Source organism: Corvus moneduloides, chromosome 7 (genome assembly GCF_009650955.1).
Source record: "Corvus moneduloides isolate bCorMon1 chromosome 7, bCorMon1.pri, whole genome shotgun sequence".
NCBI lineage: Eukaryota > Metazoa > Chordata > Aves > Passeriformes > Corvidae > Corvus > Corvus moneduloides.
Genome location: NC_045482.1, coordinates 15,404,328 through 15,416,099, shown reverse-complemented (window position 1 = coordinate 15,416,099; position 11,772 = coordinate 15,404,328). Strand labels below are relative to the sequence as shown.

The following is an 11,772-nucleotide window of genomic DNA, read 5'->3' as shown; positions in this document are numbered from 1 at the left end:
ATTCCGAGTGGTGGGGCTGCAGGGTGGCCGGTGTTACTCCAGCTCCATGGGGTAACAAGGGTAGGCATTTGTGATGGCGGGGTAAGAAATCACCAAGGGTCCCATTCCTGCGTGTCCCTGCCCTGACACCGGGCGCAAGGCACGAGCCGAGGCGTGTGAGGTGTGAGGCTGACGAGGCCGAGGGCTGAGGAGACCCCACGACCCACCGGGCATCAGCGTTGCTGAGCACCGGCCCGGGGAGTCCCGCGGCGGGCTGGAGGCTGGAGCCCCTCGAGAGCCGGGCTCAGCTGAGGGCTGCGGGTGGCGCCCGGCCGGGTCGAGCGGCCGTCGAGGGGAGATCCCCCCTTGCCCGGGCCGCCGCTTTGTCCTTGCCCGGCCCGGAGCACGCGCGCCCCCGGCCGCGACGGGAGCGCGCCTGCGCGCACCCCGGCGGCCGGCAGGCGGGAGCGAGCGCCCCCTCTCCCCTCCCCCGCTCGCCGGGAGCTCCGCCGGCGGCCGCGGGCGGGCGGGGGGAGCCCGGGGGCGGCCAAGCCCCCTCCCCGCCTCCGCTCCGCGGCGCGCGCCCGCCGCCCCCCGCCCCGGCCCCCCGGCCCGCCGCGGGAGCCCGCGCCGCAGAGCGGGGCCCGCCAGCGCCACCCGCCGGCCGCGGGGCCGCACCGCGCCTCCCCCCGTCCCCCCCTGCTCCGGCTCTCAATGTTCCACACTGCCCGGCCACAGAGCCGCCGCCGCCGCCGTAGAGCCCCCCGGCCGCCTCCGTCCCCTCCTCGGGCGCCGCGGGCCCGGCCCGGCCCCCCGCCATCCCGCCCCTCCGACCCAGCAGCGGGACAGGACGCCGGCGAAGGTAAGGGAGCGGCGGGCGAGGCGGCCGCCGCGGCGGCTGGGCGAGCGCGGTGGGGGGAGGCGGGGAGGAGGCGGGGGGGCTGGTAGAGGAGCTTTGTTCTTGTTTTCGGCGCTCGCTGCCTGGCGGCGGCCGGGGGCGCAGGGCCGGCCCGAGTTCACGCCTCACTTGGTGCACACGCACGGTGCGGAGCGGGGCCGGGCGAGCCGCCGCCGCCGCCCGCCGAGCCGAGCCGAGCCGAGCCGTGCCGGGCTGGCGCTCCCCACAAAGCGCGGCCGGGCGGCCGCCTGGATCCAGCCCTGCCGCAGCTCCCGCCGCTCCTCCTCGGGCCCCCCCGGCCGCCGGGGCAGCCCCCTCCTTCTTCCCCCCCCCACCCCCCCGCCTTTCCCGATCGGCGGAAAAATGTCGGTCTGCCTGGCGGAGCTGCGCGGGGAGCGGCGGCGGGGAGAGCTGTGCAGAAGGTGCAGTTTGAATTATGCTTCTTCCCCCTCCGGCAGCTCTGTGGTGGCCAAATGCAGTTCTCGCTGCTGGCCATGTAAATAACCGGGGCTGCTGCTACCCCAGTGGCTTTAAATGCGTCGCGGGGCTTTTCCTCTTCCTACAAAAAGCCCTACCACCAACAAAAAACCGAACCTCGTTCCCCCCCGTGCCAGCCCTTTAAATGCTCAGAGCAAGTGTACATTTCCATCTGAAATCAACCCAAGTGTTACTGGCAATGTATTTTCACGGAGAGAGGAGAAGAGGGGGGATCTGGCGTTTGGACCCAATAAAATGCTCTGCTCCAGTGTAAATATTTACAGGTTATTAGTGACTTTTTAAAAAACATTTTCAGTGAGGTCTGTTATTTACAATGTGTCATAAGTTATTAATGTTCATTGCCTAAGTACCCTGCTAAATCTGTCTCATGCCTTAGAACAAAGTCGACAATTGGCATATTGTTTAAAGTATGAAAAAAATGCGAGTGGGTTTAAAAATTGGAAATATCTGTGTTTTCAGAAGTGTAAATATTGCTTTGTAGCTGTCAAACTCCAGCCCTTGGGTATGAGACAAAGGAGTATATTTTGATTAATTTGTCAGTGAAACCGACTTGTCACCTATTCAAAGTTTTCTGGAACTTGGGGAATGCCAAGAGAGAGTCCTGCCTGTTGTACGAACTCTGCCTCTTCCCCAGAAAAGTTCTGCATGATGTCCAGTGATAGGCAGAGGTCAGTGGAACTTGGGGAATGACCAGAGAGAGTCCTTCCTGTTGTATTAACTCTGCCTCTTTTCCTTCCCCAAAAAGTTCCCCACGATGTCCAGTGATAGGCAGAGGTCAGACGATGAAAGTCCAAGTACCAGCAGTGGTAGTTCAGATGCTGATCAGAGGGATCCGCCTGCACCTGAACCTGAAGAGCAAGAAGAGCGAAAACCCTCTGCCACCCAGCAGAAGAAAAACACCAAACTATCCAGCAAAACTACTGCTAAGCTATCTACTAGTGCAAAAAGGTAAAGGGAAGAGTGAAACATCCTGCGGTATTTTTACACAGTGTTTGGAGTCACCGTACCTGCACTGCACTTGTCAGGGCAGAGGGATTCTGCTTGTAAAGCTGTGTGGAAGGGAGTGAATGATAAACTTTGGTAATACAGGGGCCTGCTAAGCAGAAGCAGTGCCTTAATTAATCCAAGTCTTGTTGGGGTAACACTTACACAGACATGTCCTATGTCTTTTGAGGAGTTGTTACAGAGTTTGGTAACTTACAGGCTGACTGGGAGGGGGACACCTAGATGCGTTTTGTATTTGCAAAAATGCGTGAGACAGCTTTGGCACTTTTTTTCTGAGTTAGGTTTCCATGTCTGATTAGGGTATAGGGTGGAGTCCTCCTGGAGTATTTTATTATGGTCTGTAGACTGATGACAGGCAATGCTGTCTAATTAAAGAAGTCATAAAAACCCCAGTGGCTTCTCTGGGCCTTATGAGAGCTTTTCATGATGCTGCACAGGAGAGCCTTACACACCCCAAAGGAATGGGTTCATTCTGCAATTCTCTCGGGAGAAACTTAGGTGAGTTTTCTCCCTTAGGATCTGTGGATTTAAACCATCACGTTCTACAGGTAGCCTCTACCTTTAAATATGAGAATCTTCAGAAACCTTGTTTAGTTACATTGGTTGCACTTTCATTTGCATATAAGGTTATTGGCAGTCTGACTCTCAAGATGTGTACTCTGGTAAATTTCTCAAAGATCAGCTGTGTGAAATACTCAAACTTTAAAGTCTTTAATTCCATCAGTCTTTGGAGATGAAGCATAACTTTCCAGTCCTTTCTTTGGAGTTGCTTTTCTTTGCAAATATTTACACATATCCTGTAGCAAGAAAAGTTGTAAAATAGCTGTAGTAGCTTCAAATTTTGCTTATTCAGCGTGAGTGCTGTAGCTCTCACTTTTAGGAACACTTTAGTAATTTTGTATTTGACTTGAAATAAGTAAATTCTTTTTGAAATATGTTAAAATTGTTGCAGAGAATGACTGGGTGGCTTTGGTGACTTTTGAGATTGATAAGGAAATCCTTTGAAATAGGACTGGCTAAAGAAAAAAAAGTTTTGCTATGTAGCCTTTGTAATTTGTTGTTACTTGTCTTTATTTGACAAGCCTGAGATACGGGGTTTTGGAACTGAGTTTTCCCATCTTGTCTTTATTTCCCTTAATAGTTGCAAGTCTAATTCCATGCATCTCAGATAGTTCAGCAGGCTGACTGAACTTATTGATATTCGTGCAAGGACCTCCAGAGCAGTTTCTGCTAGCTCATATGTTAACACCTGCTATTTTGCATGAAATTCACAGTATTGCTCATATGGGTCCTTTTGTGAAGAGAAGTCTTACTCGATATTTTTAAGAGAAGTTTAACATGTGTATTTTGAAATTGCACCTCTCATATACCTGAATAAACTTAAATTGACAGGAAGTTTTCAGTACTCATTTTTCAGATCTTAACTCCTTGTGAATGGCTGGGATAGAGTAAAGCTAAGCACAGATTATTTCAAGTTATTGTATCACTTTTTATCATGTAAATACAGCTACTGTATAAGGTTGCGGGAGAAAGGCAGCAGAAGGTATGAAGAGAAGCAAAGTTGATCCAGAGAGATTATTCCAGTAACAGAGACAGCCTGGCAGATCTGCAAATCCACTTTTTAAACATACTGCAAAGTAGTAGGTAAAATATTGTGAAAAGAGTGTGTCTGCTGCCAGCGCAGTTCACTTGAGCCTCAGTCACAGGTCCTGTAGCTCTGGTTTAAAGTCATTGTCAAATCTGCCTGTGCAGGCTCCCCCCCCCCCGCCTCATTTGCATATTAGCTTGAAAAGAAAATCTCCCTAGTAAAAAGTGCTCGGATGTGAAAAAGAGTTACTTTTCTGAATAGTTGTGGGAAATTTCTACCCAACTCAGCTGTAAGTGTTCTGTTTACATACAGTGTGGAGCAGGAAAAAAGCTGCAAAGTTTCTCAGCTGTGGGATTTGGGTTATGCCTCTGAGAACAAAGAGGAAGCAGCCATGTTAGCATTACTGAAGGCAAAGCCAATCTTGCATTTAACTGCATGGTGGTAGAGGGCAGTGTAATTCCCTGATTTATTCTATAGACTATCTCAAATGCTTTGTGTCTGTTCTCATTTCACCAACAGAATCCAGAAGGAGCTAGCTGAAATAACCCTTGATCCTCCTCCTAACTGCAGGTATGTAATGGCTTCTTAAATTGTGTTCGGTGGTAGGAAATTAATGTGCTCAGGTTAACAAAAGGGAAACTTAGTGTTTACGACAGGTGACTGTTAGACAGAAATTGCATACAGCAGATTGAACAAGCATAAAAAACGTTTGAAACTGAAGTTTGATATTTTGTCTGCATGTTGGAGGTGTAGTCATTAGTGATTGATGTACACAGTAAAATCTATTCAGTTTGTTGTTCATAGCAGGTCACTGCCTTTGTGAAACATTAATTATATGAACGTCAAAATACGCTGAAGCTTTCAACTGAACGTCTGCATGTAGTTTGAACTGGGTTTTTGAGTGCTGAGTTTATAGAGTGATCTTTTCATGCTGAAGTAAAGAACCGTGTGTGATTTTTATATGCTTTCTCTTAGTGTGTTGTTTAACACATAAACTGAAGTATTGCCTCTAAATATACGTGTCTGTTGGTCAAAGTTGTAGTCTCTTGATAAAGAATATTTTTAGGGAAGTTCCCAGCTTGGGAGGCACTTCTGTTAGGTTTTAGAAAATGAAATGTTAAGCGTGGAAGACTGAGTGATTTAGTCTTAAAGTGATGGTTTGGAACTGGAGCACTGGATCTGTAAAAAAGTTAGACAGTAGCACAGTTAGTTGATTTCTTTATATCTTTTGCATGTTTTACTTTTGTTTAAAGGATGCATAAAAATTCTCATTAGCTATGTGCATCCAGTGTTCACATCTGCAGTAAAGCTAAATTTAAATAATGTTGCTTTCATTTGAGGCGTCTCAGTAAGATTTCTGACTGGAGGGTATCTTAATAACTCGTGTAACAGTGAGCCATGTACGTTTTTAAAGAAATGCTGGAAATGCTTTCTGTGTTGGAGTTGTTTGGCTTTTGAATAGTTGGAAAGGTTTGGTGGGTGTTTTGTGAATTTGCTAAAATATGAGCTTTCTTCTATCTCACTAATCCATGAGTGCAGGGGCTAAACCAGAGCAGTGTTTTATTGAATTTGTGGCGAAGGCGTCTTGTCCTGAGGACTGTGCTGTAGATTGCCTATGGCAGTGTGATGTATTTGCATGCAGGGTTGGTCGGTGGCTCTCCCCCTTCAGTAAAGGGGAGCTCTTTTGAGAGAGCAGTCTGTTTCTTTTGGTTTTTTGTTTGTTTGAGGGGTTTTTTTGTGGGGAGGTGGTTTTGGTTTGGTTTTAAATAACTGCTTTAGATAAGTTTTAATAAATCACTGCGATCTAGTTCTGTGTTAGTCCTGCACTTTATATTTGGACCATCAAAGGGGCATGGTAGAAGAGAAAGTATTTAAATGAAATAGAACACTGACGCTGCTTACAGTTGCCAAAAAGATAATTGTAGCAGTTTCGGGTACAGCAAGTTACAGCTTTTAGAAAGAGAAGCTTCCGCGTTCACACTCTGCAGTACTGTCTGATACTCGGCTCCTTGGGAAATCATGTTCCTCTCATATTAGCGCAAGAGATCATTTTGCTTGTGAGCTGGTGCAGTCCGATGCCAGGAATTCTGTTGAGAATGATGAAAACACCCCAATGTGTCTAAAATTATTCAAGTTTCTTTCCTACAGAGAGTAGGAAAATAGGTTATTTTTTGCCAGTGAGGAAGTCAATGCTTCTGTTCCCATAGGTATTTTTAAGAGGAATTTAGTGGATTTACTCAGTAACGACTTTATGATGAGTGCATTTTTACCTTTTGCAAAATAAAAAAAAATATTTAAAGAGAAGCTTCTGTAACAGAAGATCTGGGTTTTCATAATGAACAATTTGAACAGAGTTTCAGTGCCCAAAGTATTTACTGTTCTGCTGAAACTGACTTGTTAGAAGTAACCTTTCTGGTAGAAGAGGTAAATGCAGCTGTGTGTTATGTGCAGAAACAGTTGACAGTAGGGTGTAGTAGCACAGATTAGGCTACAGACCAACACAGCAGACTGATGATACCTCTGCATTGCTCGTCATGCAACAAGCAGCAGAATTCTACTTACTACATTTCTTGTGAAAGAAAAAGAATTTGTAAAAAAAACCCCAAAACATTTAAAAGCCTGTATAACTTAGACATATTAGTATGTGCTTTAAAAATAAAAGCCTTGTGTCTGTGTTCTCCCAAAAACAGTTTTTCGTGCACAGTTGTTTCTCCTCCAGTTCTAGAGCCCACCCTTATCATTTGCAGTCCACATGTTGCAAGCTTCACAAGAATACATCAGGCAACTAATGCTCTTGGATGCTGATAGTCCTTCTGGTTACTCAGTTACATAAGTAATGAAAAATTAGCAATTTTTAAAATGCAGTAATGGCACATGTAAAACATTAAACATTACTTTACCAGGATAGAGTACAGATACTGAAGATTATGTTGACCTCTCTCATATCATGTTAAACACTGCCACTTCTCACCTGCCAGTGCAACTGCCCAGAGTCACCCCATGGGAGTGACCGAAGGCTGATTTAGCTACTCTAAAATGACACTGACTGGCTGCACTGTGATTCTCATGCAAAAGAAGTGTAGATTGCCCCAGCAGTTATTTTTCCTCCAGTCACATCTATTGCTATAACACCTGCTTTATAAAAATCCCAGAGCCCCAAAGAAAGCCCCATTCCTGGGTGTGCTGAGCAGGCCTGGGCTGCACGTTAACTTCTGTTTTAGGCACTGGGATGGCAGGATGACAGGCACAGTGAAACTGACTAAACGGTAGTTTTTTGCTTGCCTGTCTCAACAGTAAAGATTGATTTCTGATTCTGTTAATTGGACAATGAACTGTTGAAAAAATCATGTTGTCACGTATCATGCTGTCATGTTTGTGAGCAGTGAATATGAGCTGCATCTTGGGGGTACCAACTATAGAACTTAATATGTTCGTGCTGATAGCTTTACTCTTTAACATGCAATAGTACTAAATTCCTGTGATTTTGGTGTGATCGTCAAGAAAGATAAAACATCAAAAGCAATAAAATTAAATTCAGTCTTAGGCCACTAAAGATGTTGGAGAAAAATTAAGTGCTGCTTTCTACTCAGGTTTTCTCCTGTTCAACAGAAAAGCCTGAAACAAGTCAATTTCTGTCCAACATACACCATAGCACTAGGATACATAGGTAAACTGAGGACACAGGTATCTGATTCCATTTTTTCTTGCTTTTGCTGGCTTAACTCAAAGCTGTGCTACTTGGTGCAGCGTGCTGTATTTAATTTCTTTTGTGCTTTTAATAGCATAAAGCAAAGCTAAAAAGATCTTGGCCCTATTGCTCCTAGGCAGCTCAGTTTCAAGCCATGGCCAAGCACTTATACATACTTCAAGGTATGGAAGTGTGCCAAACCCCACTGTTACAGACTCTCAGGTAAATGCTGCAAAGATTTTGTATGTAGTGCATGGTAAGTCTGGGCCGCAGAGATGCTCTTAAATAGGTTTGACATATCTGGAATAACTATTTTCAGCTCATAGCATAAAACTGTTTGGATCAGAGGTCACTGCTCTGTAGTTAAGGTTATGTCTGAGGCTGCTGTTGTGACCTGCCCAACTTGGAGGCTGCAGCTCAGGTGGAGCAGAGCACTGCTAGCTCCAATGCTCATTGTATTTCCTGGATTTTAGGGCTGGCACAAGTGGGGCTGTTCCCAGGGGTGCTGTGATTTATAGCAGCTTCCTTTAGCTGTTCCTGGTTGCCCTGATGATCTACAATAACAAAAATGTGTACCAGTTTTCTTTGCTCCCTTTTCCTCATTTCCATTCCTAAACTGACCATTGTTCTTCTTTGTGGAAAAGTTTTTGAAGTACAATTTAATAAGACTCATGTCAGCTTAGTTTATAGTTTACAGCCCGTTTTACAACAAATCCACTTTAGTATAAACTTGGCAGAAAATGAACGCAAACACCAGATATAGTGTATTCACTCAGAGCTTAATTCATGTGGTTTAAAAAGTGGTGAGTTGAAATAGTGTATCTTTCCCAGGCAGGCGGGAGAATGTAAGTCTTTTGTATTCTGTACTGTAAATTGGCTTTAAACTCTTCTCTTTGTTAAATTAAAAAGTAGATATTTGAAAGCAAGTGGTTAAAAAGAAAAAAGTAAAGAGGAAAGGCCAGACAAAACACATGCCTTGGAGTACTGGTCAGAGAAACAACTTGCTTTCTTTGTACCTTCTGGGAAATGGGGCTTATTACTAAGGGAGAGCTGTTTGGATCATCCCAAAAACTCCCTGCTCTCTCATCCTGTAGCCAGTGAGTGCCTGACTTTATAGGTCTGTTGGAATAATTTTCCTTAATAGGGATTACTGTATTGATTCCTATTTATTTTTAGGCCTGGTATGCTAATATGTACTAATGTGATTTCTTGAGCAGTACAACAAAAGGTAGCAGTTGATGATTTTGCTGTTTGTAGCCTCTCTTAGACTTGCAAGGAGGTTGATGGTTTATGAGTAGCTCATTTTGAAATTATTTATTTTAAAATAACACTCCAAAGTATGGGGACTAAGAACAAATGAAAGCAAGACATGTAGGGGGTTTGTTTTAATACAGGATTCTTCTGCTTCCTAAGAACTGCATTTGTCCCTTTCATTACTGCCACATCTTGGGCTAATTCTACACTGCAGTGTTGCCAGTGCCAGGGTCTGGAGTTTGACACAAAGAAGAATGCCTGCAAAACCCCGGCAGGTGAACACTATTACTGCTTCAGTTATGGACCCATGAATCCAGATGTTTGTAACTGTCGGACTGTGCTTGTTATTCCATCAGTGTGGAAGCACTGCAGTGTGTGTTTAAAGCAATATTGTGAAGTTATTCTTCAGAGCAGCAATTTAAGCTCTTTCAGTTGAGCTGTCTGAAACAATGAGGAGCAATGAACAATTGTGCTGGTGGTGCAGGCTCGTCCACGTGCAGAGGTAGTGCAGGATTTGAGCTAATGCAGCCTTGTGTTTGTGAGGAAGGTGCTGCAGTTGAGCTTGTGGGAGCATTCCTTTTGTTAACATACTCTGTCTACAGTAAGGTTATAGGCAAATGTTTACTCTGCAAACAGTTGTGCCTGTTGAAGATGTTACTGCACAGCTGTGGTTTGCTCCAGTTCTGCCACGGAGGTGACTGCTCCAGTCAGAAAGTGAAGCACATTCATGTGATTACTCTGTCATGCTCCCCAGGGAGGGGTGTTAAAAAAAAAAAAAAAGGAAAAAACATCATCCAAGTTCGTTTAAATGGTTTAAATAGGTGATTCAAATGAACTCTGCTGGATTTTTCCTCTCTCCTCTCAGAGTAGGCATTGTTCACACAAAGCTTTTTGCCACACGCACCAGGACATGAATAAGTCAATCCATTCCTTTGTCTCTCAAATGTAGTAAGTTTCCATCTCCCCTTTGTCAAAACCAGGCATTCTGTTGCTTTTATGAAATCAGGAGGAGAAAGAATATTTTGCATGCAGTCAAATAGCAGGCCTCTACACAGTTTCACAAGTGTGTGCCCATCTTCACATGTGTATGTTTTTTTTTTCCACTCAAGCTGTTGACTTTTCAGATCAGTGTAAGTTCTCCAGTTCTGTGTTTATTCTGTTAGTTTCTTGTTGGGCAAATGTCTTCATGTTACTAAGTACTGAATCTCAGTGACAAAATAAAATGGTCAGTTTTTCTGGTTTTCACCTCTGCAGTGAAAACCCAGTTGTGAACACTAAATGGTCCCCTATAGAAGAGAAGTTGATTAAGGTATGTAAAAGATAGTTACGTTAAGAGTATGTACATAAGTGCTTGTGGTGAAGCTGAATGAGCAAAATTTTTAAAAAGTCACCCAAACTCTACTTGATAATGTATCTTCTGACACTGACATTATGCGTTTTGTTTTATTGTCTCTCCCTGCCCAGCACTTTGTCACCACTGAGTGCAATAAATGCATTCTATATGAAAAGAAAGCTGAAGTTTGCAGAAAGGTGCCATGAATACAAACCCACACTATTATTTTTAACACTTCCTTCTCTATATAGAAGTTTACTGTTAAAAAAATACAATGAAGAGGGTTCATGGCTCCTGTAAAAACATGCTTGAAGTAATTCTCAAATGAATATTGAAATTCTACTTGTTACTATTGTCCATCTCTCATTTACCTAGAATCATTTCTCCTGAGTGTTTTCTTCCATTTTTGTTCTTCCCTCCTTTTTTCTAACCAGGAGGCTGTAGTCCAGGTCAGAGTAGGAAAGAGTGGTATAAATTAGCACAGCAGTCAGAAGTCTTGGTATTTTTGTATTTCTGTCCAGGTGTAGTAATAACCTTTATGTTGCAGAATGGCTTTTACCTAATTTGCTGGCAGTCAGTGAAGCTGCTTAAGGAAGAGGGAGGATGCAAATTTAGAAAGGCATTTCAGTAAAACGTTTAAGTGTTAAGTAGAGCTAGAGTGCCCTGTTATTTAATTTAATTTTATTAAACAAATGCAATAGTGAAAGATTGTGTAACTCCTGAGCATTTTGAATTGTGAGAATATTTAAATTACTTTATTTTCAGTTGAGACTAGATGACAGATCCACTAACTCAAAATGCCTCAAGCTTTGGGGTTTTTTTCCCCTCTGCTAGTATTGACCTCTTGGAAGCTATAAACCAAGGTTTTTTATCAGCCCCCACACAGTGAATTTCTCATGCAAGTATTCTCAGTGGCATAATTAAGAGAGGGTTATGCAACACAAATCAACATACCTACTTATGGGAGTAAGTTTTCATGCCTGCAGATTTGCAGGTTTGACACTGTGTGAGCAGTGTCCACAGTACTGTCCTACCTGCTCTGAAGTGTCTGTGTGCTAGTCCAAAGATTATATAGATATTTCACTAGTTTTCAATAGCACTACTGTCAAAATTAAAAAAAAAAAATTATGGTTGTCTATCTACTTCAAAGTTGCAGAAATAGTTCAAACATTTTTGATTCAGCTGCTGGTGTTAAAGAACTGATGCCCATTATGTCTTAAGTTTTATCTGGGAACAATAGAAAAGCCTGACAGACCAGTTTTTTAAACAATTCTTTAGGCATTGTTGTGCAGAAATTTGTAAAAAAATGCCAAGTAATGGCTCTTAGACTTAAGGACAAATCTGCTTTTTGGATATCCATTTGTATAACTGTACAGGCCCTTCAGGCTCTGTGATAAAACTGACTAAAATATGCCACGTATATATATTTTTTTCTTTTTACATTCAAACTGTGCATTGCTCACCACTGCCAGCCTGTCATACTTAGTTTGTGGTGAACAGTATGTGTGGCAAGGTCCTAGCACTAAATG

At 43.8% G+C, this 11,772-nt stretch overlaps 1 protein-coding gene across 2 annotated transcripts in view; it reads left to right on the top strand.

Annotated features, from left to right (window-relative positions):
• The first annotated feature begins 656 nt into the window (after nt 1–656).
• UBE2E3 (ubiquitin conjugating enzyme E2 E3) overlaps nt 657–11,772 on the top strand; it is a 57,355-nt gene continuing 46,239 nt past the window's right edge. Inside the window, exons 1-3 of one of the 2 annotated variants that reach the window (XM_032114702.1) lie at nt 657–841; nt 2,121–2,323; nt 4,488–4,538. In XM_032114702.1, coding sequence (XP_031970593.1) covers nt 2,130–2,323; nt 4,488–4,538 — 245 coding nt within the window. In that variant the 5' untranslated portion in view covers nt 657–841; nt 2,121–2,129. Of the gene's footprint in view, nt 842–1,279; nt 1,300–2,120; nt 2,324–4,487; nt 4,539–11,772 lie in introns of those variants that run through there. The other variant, XM_032114703.1, reaches the window with a different exon arrangement.